At 32.7% G+C, this 23,853-nt stretch overlaps 1 protein-coding gene across 15 annotated transcripts in view; it reads right to left on the bottom strand.

The window, feature by feature from the left end:
- Positions 1-23,853, bottom strand: part of OtopLa (proton channel otopetrin-like a) — a 237,535-nt gene that overhangs the window by 32,650 nt on the left and 181,032 nt on the right. For 7 of the 15 annotated variants that reach the window (XM_075300661.1, XM_075300666.1, XM_075300668.1 and 4 more), the window contains exons 4-5: positions 21,904-22,014; positions 6,863-7,047 (exon numbers count right to left, since the gene is read on the bottom strand). In XM_075300661.1, coding sequence (XP_075156776.1) covers positions 6,863-7,047; positions 21,904-22,014 — 296 coding nt within the window. Of the gene's footprint in view, positions 1-6,862; positions 7,048-14,644; positions 14,779-21,903; positions 22,015-23,853 lie in introns of those variants that run through there. The other 8 variants (XM_075300664.1, XM_075300667.1, XM_075300669.1 and 5 more) reach the window with 3 other exon arrangements.

Genomic DNA, 23,853 nt, shown 5'->3' with positions numbered 1-23,853 from the left:
AACTTTATTTTAAAGAAGTTTTTTACTTCAAACATAGCATAATTTCTACTGGAAGTCGAGTCCTAAAATAAAGTTGCCGTTAACTCGTTTTTAAAGGACTATGATAGCATATGAAGAAAAAAAGCTGAGAAAGCGAAAAATTAAAATTTGCTTCCTAGAAGCAAGTACACAAAACCTAAATTTAAAAGAGAATTGTGTCTTAAAAGTATCCTTACTTGTATTCTCCGCTTCTTTGGCTCGGAATCAATACCAAATTTTTTAAAGTAAAGACAAAATCTTTGGAACCGGGTATGCTTTTTTTTCAGTAACATATGTATATTTGATGAGTGCTACCTGATGTTCTCCAATATGGAGTATAGAAATTATATAGATTCTGGTTTACATAGCGTTGTCATAGACAGCGGCAGCCATATCTACAATTTCTGAAACGTTGCATATTGGGATGAGATGACAAGAAAATCTAGAACAAAATCTGTCATTTTCGAACGATTAGAAATAACTCTGTTCAGATTTTTACCAAATTATGTGCAAGGCCTTATAGACAGTCCCATAGGTTCTACCAGCCAAGCGAACAGGTTGATTTAATGTTTTTTATGTTTATAATTAGATTATAGAATATCAGTTTTACACCAAAAATATTATATTTTGGTTTCAATCAATCAATCAATCAATCAATCAATCTCGGAGGAGGATTAAAAATTAAATTCAAACATTTTAGTTATTGATTCTTTATTCAATAAATAATTGAATGGTTTCAGAGCTACTCCTAGGGCCTTACACGTTTGCATACAGGTAATGTATATATCAGTTGTGTTTGTTTAAAAATGTAAAGAATAAGCTTTATCCGTTCTCGGACTGAATTTTTATATTTTCCATAAGACCGTAAAATTAAGGAATTATATGTTTAACCCTTTCACCCTTTCACTCTCACTAATTTTTCTTATGTTTTTACTTGTAAAGGGTGATTTGTTAAGAGCTTGATAACTTTTTTTTTAAAAAAAACGCATAAAATTTGCAAAATCTCATCGGTTCTTTATTTGAAACGTTAGATTGGTCCATGACATTTACTTTTTGAAGATAATTTCATTTAAATGTTGACCGCGGCTGCGTCTTAGGTGGTCCATTCGGAAAGTCCAATTTTGGGCAACTTTTTCGAGCATTTCGGCCGGAATAGCCCGAATTTCTTCAGAAATGTTGTCTTCCAAAGCTGGAATAGTTGCTGGCTTATTTCTGTAGACTTTAGACTTGACGTAGCCCCACAAAAAATAGTCTAAAGGCGTCAAATCGCATGATCTTGGTGGCCAACTTACCGGTCCATTTCTTGAGATGAATTGTTCTCCGAAGTTTTCCCTCAAAATGGCCATAGAATCGCGAGCTGTGTGGCATGTAGCGCCATCTTGTTGAAACCACATGTCAACCAAGTTCAGTTCTTCCATTTTTGGCAACAAAAAGTTTGTTAGCATCGAACGATAGCGATCGCCATTCACCGTAACGATGCGTTCAACAGCATCTTTGAAAAAATACGGTCCAATGATTCCACCAGCGTACAAACCACACCAAACAGTGCATTTTTCGGGATGCATGGGCAGTTCTTGAACGGCTTCTGGTTGCTCTTCACTCCAAATGCGGCAATTTTGCTTATTTACGTAGCCATTCAACCAGAAATGAGCCTCATCGCTGAACAAAATTTGTCGATAAAAAAGCGGATTTTCTGCCAACTTTTCTAGGGCCCATTCACTGAAAATTCGACGTTGTGGCAGATCGTAAGTCTATTCATGATGAAATGTCAAAGCATACTGAGCATCTTTCTCTTTGACACCATGTCTGAAATCCCACGTGATCTGTCAAATACTAATGCATGAAAATCCTAACCTCAAAAGAATCACCCTTTACTAACAGCATGTATAACAAAAATTGTCATTTTGAAACCCTACCTCAATTACTTCAAGAGCTATATGAGCTTGTTCTAAAAATTTGATTCTTGAATTATGACCAAATGGCCTTACGAAAATAAACGATATTTGACCTATAATATCTTTCAAACTGTGAGAAAAAATACGAAAAAGAACCCGTAGAAGTATCAGCTATAGTTTTTGTATAAATGTCCATTTAATAGAAACATACAGAACAAAAATTGTCTCAAATTTTCGTATTTTTCGTTTATTGTTAAAGAAGTTTATAAAAATGTATTTTAGACCTCACCAATATGGACAATATTTATTGCTTATTTAGATTAAAATGTCAACTTTAAAGTAACATCGAAAAATAAATCGAAACTAAGTGGGAAAATAGAATTTGGTGTATTTTTCAAAATGTCCTTCTAAGTGGACATCGGTAGTGAAAGGGTTAATCTATTGCGTTTTTTGTGTTTTTGGGCACATCATATATACAAAAACTTTATGATTTAATCACGAAATTAATTGATCCAATAAATTTTTTAATTGAAATGTCTTCAATCACGAAAATTTTTTATTTGAAATTTAATTGATGTTGATTAAAAAAAAATATTTTTTTAATTGATTGCATTAAATATGTAATTTATATTGGGGAAAAATCAATTAATTTTGTAATTAATTCAATCAAAAATTTAAATGATGTCGTTTGGAAAAATCGATCAGTTTTGTAATCGATTTAGTAAATTATTTAATTATACTTCAATCCAAAATCCAATTAACTTTTTAATTAAATCAGTTAAAAAATTAATCGGGTTTTGCAATCGACATTGATTAAGATTTTTAAATAAATTTTTAATTGGAACAATTAACAGGTTAGTAAAAACAGCGAAAGTTTGCACGCATTTTTATACCCACCACCATAAGATGGGGGGTACATTAACTTTGTCATTACGTTTGTAACACATCGAAATATTGCTCTAAGACCCCATAAAGTATATATATTCTGGGTCGTGGTGAAATTCTGAGTCGATCTGAGTATGTCCGTCCGTCCGTCCGTCCGTCTGTTGAATTCACGCTAACTTCCGAACGAAACAAGCTATCGACTTGAAACTTGGCACAAGTAGTTGTTATTGATGTAGGTCGGATGGTATTGCAAATGGGCCATATCGGTCCACTTTTACGTATAGCCCCCATATAAACGGACCCCAAAATTTGGCTTGCGAGGCCTCTAAGAGAAGCAAATTTCATCCGATCCGGCTGAAATTTGGTACATGGTGTCAGTATATGGTCTCTAAGAACCATGCAAAAATTGGTCGACATCGGTCCATAATTATATATAGCCCCCATATAAACCGATCCCCCGATTTGGCTTGCGAGGCCGCTAAGAGAAGCAAATTTCATCCGATCCGGCTGAAATTTTGTACGTGATGTAAGTATATGGTCTATAACAACCATGCAAAAATTGGTCCACATCGGTTCATAATTATATATAGCCCCCATATAAACCGATCACCAGATTTGACCTCCGGAACCTCTTGGAAGACCAAAATTCATCTGATTCAGTTGAAATTTGGTATGTGGTGTTAATATATGGCCTCAAACTCCCATGCAAAAATTGGTCGATATCGGTCCATAATTATATATAGGCCCCATATAAACCGATCCCCAGATTTTACCTCCAGAGCCCCTTGGAAGAGCAAAATTCTTGCCATTCGGTTGAAATTTGGTACGTGATGTTAGTATATGGTATCCAACAACCATGCAGGAATTGGTTCATATCAGTCCATAATTATATATAGCCCCCATATAAACCGATCCCCAGATTTTACCTCCAGTGCCTTTTGGAGAAGCAAAATTCATCCGATCTGGTTGAAATTTGGTACGTGGTGGTAGTATATGATATTTAACAACCATGCCAAAAGGGGTCCATATCAGTCCATAATCATATATAGCCCTCCATATAAACCGGTCCCGAGATTTGGTTTTGGAGCCTCTTGGAGGAGTAAATTTCATCCGAGTCAGTTGAAATTTGGTACATTGTGTTAGTATATGATCGTCTATAGTTATATATAGCCCTCAGATAAATCGATCCCCAATCACACAAAAATTGGTCCATATCAAGTTCATAATTGTATATAGCCCCCATATAAGCGACCCTCATATTTCAATTCTGGCTCTCTAAGTACCGTGCAAAAGTCCATATCGATTCGTAATTATTTGTAGACTTACCTATACATAACTTTTTTGTCTAATATATACCATGTATGGACTAAATCACAGTCTTTCGTAGAAGTTTCTACGCAATTCATGGTGGTGGGTACATAAGATTCGGCCTGGCCGAACATGCGGCCGTATGTACTTGTCTTAACTAAGTAACTTCTTAGTTTGATTAAAAAAAATCAATTAATTTTGTAATTAATTCAATCAAAAATTTAAATGATGTCGATTGGAAAAATCTATCAGTTTTGTAATTGATTTAGTTAATTATATAATTAAACTTCACTACAAAATCAAATTAATTTTTTAATTAAATAAGTTAAACACTTAATCGAGTTTTACAATCGGCATCGATTACATTTTTTTTTAATAAATTTTTAATTGGAACAATCAATTGTTTAGTAAAAACAGCGAAAGTTTGCATTCTCATTTTCTTAACAAGTAACTCCTTAGTTTGATTAAAAAAATTATTGTATCAATTAATTTTTTAATTAAAGACTTTTTCCATAACTTTCTTAATTGACTTAGTGACTTTATTTTGATTAAAAATTGATTACGTCAATTAATATTTTTAATTAAACAAACCACAAAGTCAATAATTTTTATAGCCTCCACCATAGGGTATCGAAATATTGTTCTAAGACCCTATAAAGTATATATATTCTAGGTCGTGGAGAAATTCTGAGTCGATCTGAGCATGTCTGTCCGTCCGTCTGTTGAAATCACGCTAACTTCCGAACGAAACAAGCTATCGACTTGAAATTTGGCACAAGTAGTTGTTATTGATGTAGGTCGGATGGTATTGCAAATGGAACCTATTGGTCCATTTTTGCATATAAACCGTTTACATATAAACGGACCACCAAACTTGGTTTGCAGACGCTCTAAGAGAAGCAAATTTCATCCGATCCGGCCGAAATGTGGTACATGGTGTTTGTATATGCTATCTAACAACCATGCAAAAATTGGTCCACATCGGTCCATAATTATGTATAGCCCCCATATAAACCGATCACCAGATTTGACCTCCGGAGCCTCTTGGAAGACCAGAATTCATCTGATTCAGTTGATATTTGGTACATGGTGTTAGTATATGGTCTCTGACAACCATGCAAAAATTGGTCCGCATCGGTCCATAATTATATATAGCCACAGTGGTGCAATGGTTAGCATGCCCGCCTTGCATACACAAGGTCGTGGGTTCGATTCCTGCTTCGACCGAAGACCAAAAAGTTTTTCAGCGGTGGATTATCTCACCTCAGTAGTGCTGGTGACATTTCTGAGGGTTTCAAAGCTTCTCTAAGTGGTTTCAGTGCAATTTGGAATGCCGTTCGGACTCGGCTATAAATTTGGTACGTGGTGTTAGGTTAGGTTAGGTTAGGTTAAAGTGGCAGCCCGATTCAGATTCAGGCTCACTTAGACTATTCAGTCCATTGTGATACCACATTAACTAAAAGTACCTATTACATATGGGCACTTCTAGTTTTAACCGCTGAACCTTCTTGATTATTTTTCTTTGTTGAACCAACCAGATTGTTCCAAAAACATTAGCAGACTGCTTAAGTTAACGTTTTCCAGATCCGCCAGTAATCTGAAGCTATATACTCCTAAAAGTTGCTTGCGCTTTACACGTGGTGTTAGTATATGGTCTCTAACAACCATGCAAAAATTATTCCACATCGGTCCATAATTATATATAACCCCCATATAAACTGATCCCCAGATTTGGCTTATGGAGCCTCTAAGAGAAGCAAATTTCATCCGATCCGGCTGAAATTTGGTACGTGATATAAGTATATGGTCTCTAACAACTATGCCAAAATTGGTCCACATCGGTCCATAATTATGTATAGCCCCCATATAAACCGACCACCAGATTTGACCTCCGGAGCCTCTTGGAAGACCAGAATTCATCTGATTCAGTTGATATTTGGTACATGGTGTTAGTATATGGTCTTTAACAACCATGCTAAAATTATGCCACATCGGTTCATAATTATATATTGCCCCCATATAAACCGATCTCCAGATTTGGCTTGCGGAGCCTCTAAAAGAAGAAAATTTCATCCGATCCGGCTGAAATTTGGTACGTGATGTAAGTATATGGTCTCTAACAACTATGCAAAAATTGGTCCACATCGGTCAATAATTATATATAGCCCCCATATAAACCGATCACCAGATTTGACCTCCGGAGCCCCTTGGAAGAGCAAAATTCATCCGATTCGGTTGAAATTCGTTATGTGGTGTTAATATATGGCCTCAAACACCCATGCAAAAATTGGTCGATATCCTTCTATAATTATATATAGCCCCCATATAAACCGATCCCCAGATTTGACCTCCGGAGCCCCTTGGAAAAGCAAAATTCATCCGATTCGGTTGAAATTTGGTACGTGATGTTAGTATATGGTATCCAACAACCATGCCAGTCCATAATTATATATAGCCCCCATATTAACCGATCCCCGATCGGCCGTATATAGTTGTTTTTAGTATCTAATATTTCCTTTTAATTTATTACAGCAATAGTTATACCCGCAAACTATGGTATTTAATGGATAATAAAAAAACAAATTTTTTTTGTAACTCTTTTGAAACAAATTTGTCAAAAAATTTGGATTTGTGCTCCCTGATTCTGGCGGAATACCACCATAAGTTTTGTGAATTTTTGTTATTTTTATTTATTCAATAATATTCAAAATAATACGTAAATTTAATATGTATATACCAATTTCTCCCATACTTACCCTGTAACAGAAAACAGAAGACATACAATAGGAAGAGTATGCTGACTCCATACAAATAAGTAAAGAAGCTCTCATAGTACAGCACGGGCAGACGGTGTGTTGTCACATCGCTTATAACGTAAGCAATGCAAACGACAATCAAAATGATGGCATAAACCAAGCTGGTAACAATGAACAGCGATGTCCTATAAATGATAAACATGGGAATACATCAGACATTTTGGACTTTTTGTATAGCAAAAAAATATGTTAAGAGAAAAAGAAAAAAAAGAAAAAATAACATTGTATCATACAATTCTATGTCTGTCCGATAGTCCTTGTTTGTCACAAAAAAAATATTGGGAACAAATATGTCGTGGATTTTGTTTTGGGCTTAATATAACACCAATTCATGTTCACTGAACCAGTGCCCTGTCATTCATTCCATTTATATTAAGGCAAACACTATCAAATGGAAATTGGACCAAGTGAACATAAATCGGTGAATAATGTCGTCATTATATATCGTCTTTGTCGATCAAGTAAAATGCAAAAGAAGACAATCTGTAAACAAATTAATGCGAATTTTTCAAATAAACTGTCTAAATATTTGTAAAAGCAGATTTAATTATATTAATTTTTATTTATGTTTAATCCCTTTTACGTTCTTTTAAGTAAATTAATATAAAGAAATATATAGAAAATGTTAAACACAATTTATAAATATTTATACCAAATGATTTACAACATTTACCCCTATTTTTATGGGGCTTCAATAGACCAAGGTTAGCTAAGCATCTTTCTAAATGTTCACAGAAAAAAACTATCACAAATACTTTTTCTAATAACATTTTAATTGAATTAAAACAAGAAATTGATATAATTTATTTTTTATTAAAATAATGATATTTTTTTTTTTTGAGAAATTAATTTTTTAGTTGGCGTTGGTTGATGATAATAATATTAATTATAATTGCTGTGATTAAAGCAGTTGCAATTAAAAATCAATTGCATCAATTAATTTCGTTATTGAATCCAAAAATGGTTTATTCTATATTAAACAGACATAGTATCTGTAATTTAGCATGAGCCGGGCCAACGGAAGTGTGACACAGTGGGTCAGAGACCTTTCGTCGAAATATCGAAAAGGTATGTCCATGTATAAAAATGTGCCAAAAATTAAAGTAAAATTCACGCAGTTGTTATTGCAAATTCAAAATTGAAATTTTTAAAATTAGATTTTGCAAAATTCTTTTTTTACTTTTTAAGAATTAAATGTAAAAGTAATGAAAAATTGGCAAAAAGTGTACACTGAGAAAAACTTGTAAAAAATGTACTTTGAATAAAATATTTAAATTTTAAATCTATACCACCGTAAAAAATAAATAATCAATCACACATCAAAATGTATGAAATTCGGAGAAAAAGTGTTATTCTCATGTAGTTTCTGTAGCTGATATGTATTGAAAAAACTTTAGGATGCAGTCATTTCTAAACCGCACATTTATTCCAGTGAAAATTGATTTTATTCTTTACAAGCTTACAAAGTAAAGGGTGATTCTTTTGAGGTTAGGATTTTCATGCATTAGTATTTGACAGATCACGTGGGATTTCAGACATGGTGTCAAAGAGAAAGATGCTCAGTATGCTTTGACATTTCATCATGAATAGACTTACGATCTGCCACAACGTCGAATTTTCAGTGAATGGGCCCTAGAAAAGTTGGCAGAAAATCCGCTTTTTTATCGACAAATTTTGTTCAGCGATGAGGCTCATTTCTGGTTGAATGGCTACGTAAATAAGCAAAATTGCCGCATTTGGAGTGAAGAGCAACCAGAAGCCGTTCAAGAACTGCCCATGCATCCCGAAAAATGCACTGTTTGGTGTGGTTTGTACGCTGGTGGAATCATTGGACCGTATTTTTTCAAAGATGCTGTTGGACGCAACGTTACGGTGAATGGCGATCGCTATCGTTCGATGCTAACAAACTTTTTGTTGCCAAAAATGGAAGAACTGAACTTGGTTGACATGTGGTTTCAACAAGATGGCGCTACATGCCACACAGCTCGCGATTCTATGGCCATTTGGAGGGAAAACTTCGGAGAACAATTCATCTCAAGAAATGGACCGGTAAGTTGGCCACCAAGATCATGCGATTTGACGCCTTTAGACTATTTTTTGTGGGGCTACGTCAAGTCTAAAGTCTACAGAAATAAGCCAGCAACTATTCCAGCTTTGGAAGACAGCATTTCCGAAGAAATTCGGGCTATTCCGGCCGAAATGCTCGAAAAAGTTGCCCAAAATTGGACTTTCCGAATGGACCACCTAAGACGCAGCCGCGGTCAACATTTAAATGAAATTATCTTCAAAAAGTAAATGTCATGGACCAATCTAACGTTTCAAATAAAGAACCGATGAGATTTTGCAAATTTTATGCGTTTTTTTTTAAAAAAAGTTATCAAGCTCTTAACAAATCACCCTTTATCTATTGCATTCAGAAATAAAGTTATTCGTGGTGGAATTCAATCGTGAAAGTGTGCTTTATAAAAGCTGGAAACGCAAAAGTGGATATAGTTAGAGGCCTTTAACATTTATATGCAAATAAATCGTTTGTTTTTCGTATCATTGCTGGTTACATCGCATTCAAACAATGGTAACAACACCAGAAATGATCTGCAACGTCAAGGACAGATTTCATCAAAATCTACGCCACAGTGGTAGAAAACTTCCTCGGGAGCCACCGTGGTGCAATGGTTAGCATGCCCGCCTTGCATACACAAGATCCTGGGTTCGATTCATGCCTCGACCGAACACCAAAAAGTTTTTCAGCGGTGGATTATCCCACCTCAGTGACATTTCTGAGTGTATCAAAGCTTCTCTAAGTAGTTTCACTGCAATGTGGAACGCCGTTCGGACTCGGCTATAAAAACGAGCTCACTTATCATTGAGCTTAACATAGAATCGGGCAGCCTCAGTGGTATCACAATGGACTGAATACTCTAAGTGAGCCTGGTACATGGGGACCTACACACATCGCAAAACATATTGAATTATGAGCTTGAACTAAAGCCATTGAAGTTCCAAAACGTGCAAGATCTCATCGAAACACAAACATGTAGACTGGAAAAAGCCAAGGAGTTGGTTCACAAATTGCGCAGTTTGTGAACAAACATAAGGAGGTCAGCTGAAAATTGGTACCTTCGATTGAACATCAAAACTCAAGCGCCGTCGATGGCCGCTACTAGGCCAATGGTAACTCCTCGCTCGTATTTATTGACCTTGAAGTCAAACTAAATACCTAATTTTATCGGGAAAATGTTCTGATTCTTAAAATTTGATGTAATTTCCGGAATTTTTTTGCTTTTGACCAATAAAATTTAAAATCAAGTATGTACAGCAGTAAGTTCGGCCGGGCCGAATCTTAAATACCCACCACCATGAATCAAATATTATACCCAGCAAAAAAATTTGGAAGTTCTTCTCAAGGCACAACTTTAAAAGAACTTCCAAAAATGATCTTTCAAAGATGTTCTTTATTTTAAATGCACATGAAGTTAATTGGAGTCAATTTGTTTATAACTCGCATTTTTTCATATTTTTAATGGGAAATTTATTTTGTTTGTGTTTCAAATAGGTTAAAAAGAGATTAAGAATTAATAAAATGGTACAAATTATTTAAATTTAGCCGAAAAAAATGCTAAATCCTTTGTAGAAAAATTTCGAATTTTTGAAAATATTTGATCACAAAAGTTGAGGTCAAACGTTTCCGATAAGCTTTAGAATCCATTAAAAATTATAAAAAATATTAAAAATTATTTATTTGTCAAAATATCACAAAATTTTTTAATTCACATCCAAAACATTGAATTCGCCTCACACTTTAAGAAGTGATGCAAATTCAGTGCAGCGGCTGTTGAAATGGTGGACATCCATCCTATGACAAGCCCATGTTAAATTCATCGCTTCTGCGTCAATTTGGCACCACTTCCGGATCCAAAAAGAACATTTTCACTACTTTTTTGGCGACGCTTTTTTTGCTGAGATAGTTGCCTTTGAAATTTCATGGGGGTTTGATGACAGATATTCTCCCAAGAAGAGCAGTTCAACCAGTACATTTCCCGAAGATAAATTTAATGATTTTACCTATGAAGACTAGATCAGATTCTGAATTTATAAGAACCATTTTTTGTTTGAGTTTTAGAGAAATCATTAACATTTCTTGTAAGTGTGCAAGAAAATAATGAAATAACGCTTGGATTTGATATCTAAAATCTGCAGACTTTCACCCTCATTTTTTAAATGATTACGAGAAGTAAAATCTGGAAATTTTACATTCAGTTTCAGGCAATTTTCATGATCAGTGCGCCTTCTATACCCTCAAGAAGTCAAATTGGTATTTATGGAGGCCTTACCCTATGGACCAATAAAAACTAAATCCGATACACGCTTTTGTGAGTCCAATATACTAGGATATTTACAATTTCAGGCAAATCAATAAAAACTACAGCTTCTAGAAATCCAAGAAGTTAAATCGGGAGATCTGTCTATAAGCCCAAGAAGTAAAAGCTGGAGATCGGTCTATATGGGGGCTATACCAAAACAAAGACCGATACTCACCATTTTTGGCACACCTCTTTATGGTCCTAAAATACCACAAGATTTCTAATATCAGGAAAATTAGATACAAACTACGGTTTCTATAAGCCCAAGACCCCAAATCGGGAGGTCGGTCTTTATGGATCTATACCAAAACATGGACCGATACTAACCATTTTTGGCACACTTCTTCATGGTCCTAAAATACCACAAGATTGCTAATTTCAGGCAAATTGGATACAAACTACGGTTTCTATAAGCCCAAGACCCCAAATCGGGACGTCGTTTTATATGGGGACTATATCATAACCTGGTCCTATATAGCCCATCTTCGAACTTTACCTGCCTGCAAAATCTCAGCACGATTGCTTCATTATTGAAGACTGTAGCGTGATTACAACAGACAGACAGCCAGACAGACGGACATGGCTATATCATCTTAGAATTTCTCCCTGATCAATAATATATATACTTTATATAGTCGGAAAACGATATTTCGATGTGTTATAAACGGAATGAAAAATGGTGACGGGGGTAGGTTAGGTTAGGTTAGGTGGCATCCCGATGTATCAGGCTCACTTAGACTATTCAGTCCATTGTGATACCACATTGGTGAACTTCTCTCTTATCACTGAGTGCTGCCCGATTCCATCTCAATGACAAGGGACCTCCTTTTCAAGGCGGGCATGCTAACCATTGCACCACGGGGGTATAATAAGATACCCCCGTCACCATTCTATGGTGGTGGGTATAAAAAAATCTGTAAAAGAATTTTGCCAATATATTGAGTCGTTGAGAAAAAATGCAAACATACAATCTCTGGAATATCACTTTGATTTTTTGGCACAGGTTTACATATAAGATATTTCTTTGCTCAGGAACAAAAGTTTAGGCAAAGTTTTCTTATGACTGTAAAAGATATTATTTTAACCCCCAATTTCATGAAGCTCCGTTAGTGCTCCGTTAGCTAACGAACTTTTAAACCGTTCCATGGACATATCTGTCATCTTGCCTATATATTCCACATGCCAGTTAGAAATTTAACTGCTGACATTTTTTAAGTTAAAGTTAACCGGAGAGAAGATATTTGCAATTTACTTTCTGTTAACTAGCAGTTAAAGCCTAACGGAGCTACAAGAAAATGGCCGTAAAGCAAATAAAACAGGTTAGAGAAAAATGTTAAATCATATCTGTTAGATATGCCCAGAAAGAAAAAAAACTTTTTGAAAAAGGAGAATTTCAGTTGTTTAAAATTTCGCTCCGAAGAAGGTATTTTTTCTTTTCTTTTTGTGCATAAGTTCAAAATCCCTGACCCATCCTGATACACTTCTCCTGGCTTGAGCCAGTTCGGAAATTTTCAATTAAAATTAACACGCAAGGAAAATATTTTCAAATTATTTTTTGTTAAAATTAAAGCCTAAAGGAGCTACATGAAAATGGAAGGTATTGGTGTAAAAAAATTGTGTTAGAAATCCAATTATACGCTCAAAAAAAAAGTTTACTAGGATCCAAAGATGTTGACCCTCTTCTAAAGATTTTGGTATTGCGGCTTCTTTAAAATAAAGACATTTTTTAGCGACCTCTTCGGCTTTAAATCTAGGATGAATAAAATTAAAATTAGGATACAGATATCTTTTTGAATTTTCCTTCTCTTTTCCCGGTATATTAATAACGTTATTCACGTACAAACCAATGCCAGTTTAAAAATCCAAATTATAACGGATACCTAAAAGTAAAAAAAAAATTCTTAAATCCAAAGAAACTTTAAACCAAAGATGCTAAATCCGCAAAATAAGTCTTAGCCTATATTTGAACCGTTTTTATCTTAAAATCCAAAGATTCAATATTTCAGTTAATTTTGAGACAATTTCTTTAAATCAAAATTGGGTTTCTTTACTTTAAGGAAAATTTGTCTTAGTTCAAATACTGAAAAAAATATTGACCTAATATGGAAGATTATGCAACTTAGATTTTGGGACTCGAAATGCTAAGGACAAAATTCTTTAAAATAATGACATTTTAATTAAAATAAAGTTTATAATCCTTGCTTCAAAATTTTTTTTCATTAAATTTAGGACACAAATCTTGAACTTTTGCGTCCCTCTGTTCTTTGAAGTAAGGACAATGTTCTTTAAAATAAAGAAAAACTTTTTTAATTTGAAGAAATCGTCTTTAAATCAACTGACATATTGAATTTTTAAATTTAAGATAAAAATGCTTCAAATATATGCTAGGACTTATTTTAAGGATTTGCATCTTTGGTTTAAAGTTTTTCTTTAGCATTAAGAAAATAGTTTTTAATTTGAAGTACTTGGAATAATTTGGATTTTGAAACGGGAACTTGTTTGTACATGAATACCTTTATTAATATATCGCAAACAGAGAATAAAATTCGATGAATGAGATCTGTATCCAATTTTAATTTTATCGATCTTAGATTTAAAGCCAGGGAGGTCCCTAAAAATGTGTTTTTTTTTTTTAAAGAAGCCGCATCTTTGGCTCGGAATCAATACAAAAATCCTTAAAGGAAGGTCAAAATCTTTGGATCCAAGTAAACTTTTTTTTGAGTGAAGACATACGACTTTAATGGTGAGTCGCAATATTCCAAAATTTGTGTCCTAACTTGAGTGAAAAAAATGTTTGTAGAAAAGCTTATAAACTTTATTTTAATTAAAAATTTCATTATTTTAAAGAAATTTGTCCTTAATATTTTGTAAATTGGGCATCTTACAATTTAGGTTGCATAATCTTTAATATCACGTAATATCAGTGTACTCTTTTCCATTTTAGCTGACCATAATATTGTGCTAATATTTTTTTTGTAATACCAAATCATTAAAATATTCTAATCAAATACCGTTATAGTCTTTTGCATTTTAGCTGATCACAATATTGTGCTGAATTTGCTTTGTTTTTTTTTTTTTGTGTTACAAAATCATTAAAATATTCTCAAAATAAACAAGAATAATAATAAAAAATATATATTTATTATATTTTGATATATTTAAGCAATCCCACATAACAAACAAAATAAGTGCAAAGTGCTATGAATTTTAACAGTTAACGTTATAAGGAAAAACTTTTTCTCAACATTAATACTTGATACGTTTTTATTGTTGTGAGGTTTAAGATATAAAAAACATGCTGTTTCATATAAACGATTTCAATTTTCATCACAATTTTCAATTTTAATATTTTTTCACGCACATAATTTTTGATGATGATTATGAAATGAGATTTGGTAGTTTATTGAATTGATTTTTGCTTTACTTAAGTGTTTGCATATTATAATAATTGTGAATAACAAACTACACTTTTGAACAATAGGTGCTGTAAATTTATACTAAAGAGTGTGAGCGGAAGAATACATTTCAAATAGACCATAAACTAGATGGTGAATTATTGTAGGTTTGTTTCTTTTAGTTTTTCGTTTTTTTCGTTTGTCTGGATACAATTGAGTATTTGTCGGTGGCTAGTTGCCCATCCCTTATTTTGTTAAGCAATACACAATGCCGCTAACAATTTGTCGATGGAAAAAGTAATCAATAGAAAATTTGTTGCAATTATTAAAGAAAATTTTAAGAAACAATTATTTGAAAATTATTTTTTTACTACGGATGTAACAATCCATTCGAATTCGTGCATGCAGTTATGGTTCACTAATATAATATTTGATATTATAATTTGATGTTATTTATGCTATTGAGCCATCGTGGTGCAATGATTAGCATGACCGTCTTACATGCCAAGATCATGTATTCAATGCCAGTTTCGACCCAACAATAGAACTTTCGAGGGGTGATTTATCTCCTCTCATTTATGCCGGTGATAATTCTTGGTGTTCCAAAGCTTCTCTAGGTTGTTTCACAGTAATGTGAATCCCTATTCGGGAAGGAGATCCCTAGTCATTTTGCTAGATATACAATAGGACAGGATTCATTAGTAAGAGATAAGTTCGGCACCTGTGTTATAAGAATGATCTGAATCAGCGTTGCCAGAATTGTTTCACCAAAAACCGCTAGATTTGCCCAAAAAAATAGCTAAAAAAAGCTAAAAAAATCTAAAAAATAGCTAGAAAAAAATCTAATTTTTATTGCATCAAAAGTCACATTTTTGATTGAAATTTAGCAAACTTAAAGGCTTTATTTCACTTAAAATGCATATTATTTTAATTGTATTCATTTTAATTCTTCTTCTGTGAAACTGTAACAATATTTAAGTCATATTAGCTCTATTTGCGTACTCGATACATTTTGATTACTATCACAAATTTTTACTGGAAGCTCTTCGTTTACATTTCACAGTAAAAACATTTTTCCCAATAAAAACTTGCATCAGCTGGTTAATCATCAACAAATCCAATGTGCGATATATTGTGCAATGGCACATAGAAGTGCATTAGAAAATATAAATATCTTTCGTTTTAATTGGTTTAAAACCGTTGAATTAATGATAAATTCGTAAACGTGTACACCTCTACTAATTTTACCCTAGAGAGAATTATTTCTTACATACACTGAACAAAAGCATATCTGGTTCCAAAGATTTTGTACACTAATGATTTTGGTATTGATTCCCAATTCGAAAATTTCCAAACTCGACTTCAAGTAGAAATTATTCTATGTATACGTTTTTAAAGTAAAAAAACATCTGAAAAACATCTATTCTATTCTTCTATTTTTGAACGCTTTTTTGGTTTGTGGTCAAGATACAAAAACCCCACAAATTTAAAGACTATTTCATTAATTTTAAGAAATTTTTAGAATTGACCCTAGCCTTCTTATATGTAAAGACACACATTTTTAAGTTGAATCACATTCGTATTTTAAGGACATGAAATATTTGGATTCACGACAATATTTTTTTCAGTGTACACAGCAATTCATATATACTGTTTTAATTTAGTAATATCATAATAACTTTAGAATATTATAATAACATAAAAACGATAAACGAGTCAAATGCTAATATTCCTAATCTAAGGAGTTTGTATGGTACTCGTAATAGTAGATTTAAAGTTTACGATAACTTTTATGAATATGAGGAAAAACTTTACAGGGCGTATTTGCTGCAAAAATGCACGCATAATGGCTGGAATCATTACTAATGTTTCAATTGAGCTTTGATATATGTGGAAAACCTTATGCTGGCAGCAAGGCTTAGATAAAAACGCTGTTTTGTCCATATTTCAATAGAAACATGTTGAAAAAAAAAAAAAAAAAAAAAACAAATAAAGCTAGAAGGGTCGTGAATGAAAGCCAGAAAAAAAGCTAAAAGCTAAATGCATTTTTTCCCAGCTAAACGACTTAAAAAAAAAGCCAAATCTAGCGGGGAAATAGCTAAATTGGCAACGCTGATCTGAATAGTCTAACGAAGCCTAAAATACTACTGACTATTACCCATACTATTGACTATTTTGTTCACCTTTCCAACAGCATTTCGCTCCTCACTTTTGATGGTAACCACAATCGAATAACCAGCTTTTTATACCCTGTGCCACACTGTGGAACAGGGTATTATAAGTTAGTGTATATGTTTGCAACATCCATAAGGAGACGAGATAGACATATGGTGTCTTTGGCATTATTGCTCAGGGCCGGCCCCTTAGTCGAGATAGCCATGTCCGTCTGTGCGTGAACACATTTTTGTAATCAAAGTCTAGGTCGCAATTTAAGTCCAATCGACGAAATCGGTTCAGTTTTAGATATAGCTCCCATATATCTTTCGCTCGATATCTACTAATATGGCCCCAAAAGCCAGGACTTAAGCCTGATTTGCTTTAAATATAGCTCCCATATGTATCTTTCGTCCGATTTAGACTCATTTGATTCCAGAGGTCAAATTTGTAATCCGATTTAAGTGGAATTTTGCACAAAAGGTACAATTAACATTGTAGCTATGGTATTACACTGTGGAACAGGGTATTACAAGTTAGTGCATATGTTTGTAACACCCACCCATGAGCAATCCATTGTGATTGCTCAGGGTGGGTCCCTGAGTCAATATAACCATGTCCGTCTGTCCGTCCGTCCGTCTGTATGTGAACACATTTTTGTGATCAAAGTCTACATAGCAATTTAAGTCCAATCGCCTTCAAATTTGGCACATGTTCCTAGTTTGGGTCAGAATAGAACCCTATTGATTTTGGAAGAAATCGGTTCAGATTTAAATATATCTCCCATATATATCTTTCGCCCAATATGCACTAATATGGACCCAGCAGCCAGAGTTTTATACCAATTTGCTTGAAATTTTGTACAAACATAACACTTAGTCGTATAGTCAAGTGGGCAAAATTTGATTGAAATCGGTTCAGATTTAGATATAGATCCCATATATATCTGGCCCCAGAAGCCAGAGTTTTATCCCGATTAGCTTGAAATTTTGCACAAGGAGTACAATTGGTAGTATAGTCATGTGTGCCAAATTTGATTGAAATCGGTTCAGATTTAGATATAGCTTCCATATATATTTTTCGCCCGATATGGACTTATATGGCCCCAGTAGCCAGAGTTTTGGCCCAATTTGGTTGAAATTTTGCACTAGGAGTACAATTAGTAATATAGTCACGTGTGCCAAATTTGATTGAAATCGTTTCAGATTTAGATATAGCTCCCATATATATGTTTTTCTGATTTCGACAAAAATGGTCAAAATACCAACATTTTCCTTGTAAAATCGCCACTGCTTAGTCGAAAAGTTGTAAAAATGACTCTAATTTTCTCTATCAAATTCTGTCCAAATCGAGTGATATTACAATGTATGTATTTGGGACAAACCTTTATATATAGCACCCAAAACATTTGACGGATGTGATATGGTATCGAAAATTTAGATCTACAAAGTGGTACAGGGTATAATATAGTCAGTCCCGCGCGACTTTAGACTTTCCTTACTTGTTTTTACTAACATTTTGCTCCACCACAGGGCATTAGCCGATTTAAATTTTAAGTCTACAGAAGTCCAACAAATTTACTACAAATCGAGTAAGATTTACGAGTAGAATATATATCACCAAAATTTTTTCAATTAATATTTTCATTAAATTTTACAAACAAAATTAAATTAAAAATATAATCGACTCAACAGTTTTCTAATTAAAACAAAAATCAATAACAAACATTAATTTAATCAATTAATATTTTAATTGAATCAATAAATATTTTAATTCACATTGACGATTTATATTATCATTTCGATTAAAGAAATTTCAATTAAAATAATTTCGTGATTGGAAAATGTTTTCTTCTGTGTACCATAACACTAGAATCTATTTCTTTAATGTTTACGTTAGAATTTCCACCATTGACAGATTCCCTCACATGAAGCCTTACAAACGTTTTAGTATTGAAAAAAAAAAAAAAATAATCTGCAAATAAAACTAAACATTGAGAAAATTTAAAGACTATCACAAAATACATGATTTTTTATAACATCTTCTTTAGTAGATTAGTATTCCAAAACATGTAGACTATAAAGATATTCCAAAAGCATTTACCCTCTCTTGTTTTATTGCTCCCTTCACTAACGACCTCTGAGATTAGACATTGTATGTTCAAACTAATGAAATTGTTCGTTTTGTGGGTCATGCTCAACAAATAGCAGCAGTAGGTGCAGAAGCAACAACACCAACATTCTCTTAAGGGGAAAATCTTGGTTTTTCTTTTGTGTCATTTTGTTTTTCTTGTTTTATTTTTTTTCGCTCAAATGTCGCTTTATCTTTTGGGTCAACATTTCACATAGAATTTTCGTGTATAAATAAGTGGAAAATCTAGTTCAAGCAATGATGGTTAATGTTGCTTATGTCGTTTTCTTGAAAAAAAAACCTAATCCTTTGTGTGTCGCAAAGAGACTCTGAGTGCTACAGATGTTCAACGATGACGGAAAAATACAAGTCAAGGATATTGGAAACGAATCAATTGTTCCGATTTCTTTGTTTATTAATAACATGATGAGAGGTATATGAGAACGGCTTTTTTTGTACAATGTATTTTGAACTATGTATTTGATTTGCTTGTTTACGAGAGAGAAAGATTAAAACAATTATCTTTTGTAAATATGATTTTGATTGAAGACGTAGTGGAATTAAGTTAAAATTGCTTCAATAGCAATTAAAAAAAAAAAAACTAAAAGAAGAAAAATTCAAATTTCTGTGAAGTCATCAACTTATGCTATCGTCACACTGGGCAAATATTTGAGAGTAATCAAAAAAGAATCCGTCGCCACATCCAAACCAGAAAACATACTTAGCTCATATTGGATATATAACATCACGGTAGGATTATTTTCCAAAAACCGTATCAAGATGTTTGGAAAATGGTTCTGGAAAAATGTTTGACACTCATTTTGGTCAAATATTTGCCTAGTGTGACCATATCCTTACAAATTTAAATAAAATTTTTGGTTAAAACAAATCGTTTTATAAATATTTTCCACAAAACAAATTTTCAAATTTTCACAAAATAAAAAAATATAAAATTTTTGTTTTTAAAAAATTGCCCAAAGCTTCGCTATCTTAATTTCAGTATTAACAAAAAACATTAAAGAGTGATACGGTCAAAATTTGGTCAATATAAACTTGACGTATTTCTTTCAATTTTGCATTTACAAAACCTGAACACCCCTCATTTTGAAGGTGTGTGTGTAGAATATTGCTCCTATTTTGATTTTGGAATTCACTGTTCAGTTGTCAAAATGCCGTCCAAGCAAGAAGAGCAGCGTATCAAAATTTTGCTCGCGCATCACGAAAATCCGAGCTACTCGCACGCAAAGCGGGCAAAATCGCTAAAAGTTGCCAAATCAACCGTTACAAATGTAATTAAAGTGTTTGGGGAACGTTTGTCGACAGCCAGGAAGTTTGGATCGGGGGGAAATCGAAAACCGGAAGCCGCTGAGACGACAAAGAGAGTTGCCGGTAGTTTCAAGCGAAACCCTAACCTCTCTCTCCGAGATGCCGCAAATAAGCTGGGTGTATCGTCTACAACCGTGCATCGAGCCGGACTATCGACTTACAAGAAGGTAGTGACTCCAAATCGCGATGATAAACAAAATACGACGGCCAAAGCGCGATCCCGGATGCTGTACACGACGATGCTGACGAAGTTTGACTGTGTGGTAATGGACGACGAAACCTACGTCAAAGCCGACTACAAGCAGCTTCCGGGACAGGAGTTTTATACGGCAAAAGGAAGGGGAAAGGTAGCAGATATTTTCAAGCACATAAAACTGTCAAAGATCGCAAAGAAATATCTGGTTTGGCAAACCATCTGTACCTGTGGCTTGAAAAGCAGCATTTTCACAGCTTCCGGGACTGTCAACCAAGAAATTTACGTGAAAGAGTGTTTGAATAAACGTCTGCTGCCTTTCCTGAAGAAACACGGTTGTTCCGTACTGTTTTGGCCGGATTTGGCATCTTGCCATTACGGTAAAAAGTCCATGGAGTGGTACGCCGCCAACAACGTGCAAGTGGTTCCCAAGGACAAGAACCCTCCTAACACGCCAGAGCTCCGCCCAATTGAGAAATACTGGGCTATTGTCAAGCGGAACCTAAAGAAGACCAAAAAACTGCTAAGGACGAGCAGCAGTTCAAGGCAAACTGGCTTTCTGCGGCGAAGAAGGTGGACAAGGTGGCTGTACAAAATCTGATGGCAGGTGTCAAGCGTGAGGCCCGGCAATTCGGATTTGGAAAAGCGAAAGCCTAACTGAATATTTTTCTTGAATTTTATACTAATTGAACTTGCAAAAGAAATTTAATTTGATTTTTTAAATAAACGATTTCACCGATTTACATGCGTTTTCCCTTGACCAAATTTTGACCGTATCACCTTTTAATAAACATATTTAACGAATTTACCAAAAAAATCTTATATATTCACAATAAGAAATATATTCACAATAACGTCTGGTTTTCAGCGAGTCATTAACATCGATTTGATTGTGAAAAAAAATTTTATGAGCAGACACTTTTTTAAGAAAAATTTCTTATTCAATAAATTTAATATCAATTTGGAAAGAATTCATATTTAATTAAAAAATAAAATTATTTTTTTGGAACCTATAAAAACACAAAAAGCATCAATTTGGAAAGAATTTAAAATATGAAATTTTTTTGTATATAAAAAAATATTATAAAAAGTTATGTTCTCCAAATAAGTAATTATTTTCTCCAAATAAAAAAAAAAACATAATTAAGTATCAACGAATTGTTTTTTAATGTAAACATTGCATCCCTAATATATATTTTTTTTTAATGTTCTTATCTAAATTTCAGTGAAAGTACATTTCCTTATAGCTTTTGTAAACTAAAATTATAAAATTAACAACAAAAAATATTTAAAATTTTGTCTGTTTTGTTTTAGAGAGACACATTATTATTAAAATAAAAATATTTAAAAATATTTTCTTCTCATTCAACTAAAATTGAAAAAAAAAATTAAACCAAAATAATTTCAAATTTTCAATTTTACCATAATTCAATTGGTCCGGTAATTATATTGGTGTGATATGTGCCATGTACAGTTATATTCGCTGGTAAATAACTGCGATTATTCGAATTTGGTTTTAGTGAATAAACGACCCTAGAATACAATTAAAAAAAGTTTTATAAAAAAAGAAGAGAAAATATGGAACAAATACATTTTCACACGTATACACAAACCAGCGTAAAAATTCTACAGAGGAAAATCTCTAAACACAGAGTGTTTCTAAATTGGCAGTGGGATTTGTTTAGATACCAAACAAAACTGGAGTAAAAACAAAACCAACATGGGGAGATTTTTTGGGTGACAGAAAACCAAAAGTGGGATGGATCAACTATTTCATGGATGGTTGTTTATTTATTTCAAGTACTTAATACTATATTTAGATACAGGATATTTTATAGGGTTGTCTACTTGTCAGGAATTGTTGCTTTTTGGGGGGAAATTTATTAACTACAAACATAATTGGAGTAATAATTGGAGATTTAAAAAATCTGTATAAAATGCAAATTAAATAAAACTAAATTCATTTTCTTAAGTACTCGTATGTTGAGTATGAATGTACCATCAACCAATCGTATATATTTACAATGCTGAGATTATAGCTGTAGTTTTCGTAATATTTGAATAGCCTCCATAACTAATCCGTGAAATCATTTCCTATTTAAATGTAAAATTGTGTTTTAGCACGTTTAAATAAAATTAGGAAATGTTTACATTAGAGGTGGAGATATCGGTGTATAAGTACCAAACAATTGTTTGAAATCGTTTTATCGCAGAACCATACCGTATACCGTATCTATGTTATGATAATCGCCAACAATGAGACCTGAAGAGATTGCTCGCCCTAAAATTAAATAATATCCTTTCACGTTACAAATGGAAATCCCAGCAAAAAATATAGCCTAGAAAGAAGTGAAAATGTTCTTTTTGAATACGGAAGTAGTGCAAAATCGGACCAGAAGCATATGTGACAGCACAACATTGTGTTACCACTGTGGTCTACTTCTCTGTTATAATTGAGTGCTTCCCTATTCGGAATGTCTACATGCACAGAAAACACGGTTGGAAAACGTGAAATAAAATTTTGGCCAAATTTTATATAGAAATAAAATATGGACCAAATTTTCTTTAGAAATAAAATTTTGACTAAATTTTCTATAGAAATAAAAATTTGACCAAATTTCCTATAGAAATAAAATTTTCACAAAATTTTATATAGCCATGAAATTTTGAAAAAAAGATATAAAGAAATAAAATTTAAAAAAAAATTTCTATGGAATAACATTTTAAAATAATAATCTAAAAAAAATATAGAAATAACATTTTGAACATATTGTCCATAGAAATAACATTTTGAAAACATTTTTATTGAAATAAAATTTTGAAAATATTCTCTATAAAATAATTTTGACTAAATTTTCTATAGAAATAAAATTTTGAAAAAATATTCTTTAGAAATACAATCTTAAAACAAATTTCTATAGCACTAAAATTTTGACAAAGTTTTCTGTAGATATTAAATTTTGACTAAATTTTCTATAGAAATATAATTATGACCAAATGTAGACTAAATTTTCTATAGAAATAAAATTTTGAAAAAATTTTCTATAGGAATAAAAACTTGAAAAAAAAATCTATAGCAATAAAATTTTGGAAAAAAAATCTGTAAATATAAAATTTGACAAAATTTTCTATAGAAATATAACTTTGACTGAATTTTTTAAAGAAATAAAATTTTTAAAAAATTTTCTATAGAAATAAAATTTTGACAAAATTTTCTGTAAATATAAAATTTTTACTAAATTTTCTATAGAAATATAATTTTGACCAAATATTCTAAAGAAATAAAATTAAAAGAAAAACTATCTAAAGAAATAAAATAAAAAAAAAATATTTATAGAAATAAAATTTTGAAAAAAATTGTTTATAGAAATA

This window comes from Haematobia irritans, chromosome 3 (assembly GCF_050003625.1).
Source record: "Haematobia irritans isolate KBUSLIRL chromosome 3, ASM5000362v1, whole genome shotgun sequence".
NCBI classification, from domain to species: domain Eukaryota; kingdom Metazoa; phylum Arthropoda; class Insecta; order Diptera; family Muscidae; genus Haematobia; species Haematobia irritans.
Note: the sequence above shows the minus strand (reverse complement) of the source record. Positions and strands in the feature narration are given on the sequence as shown.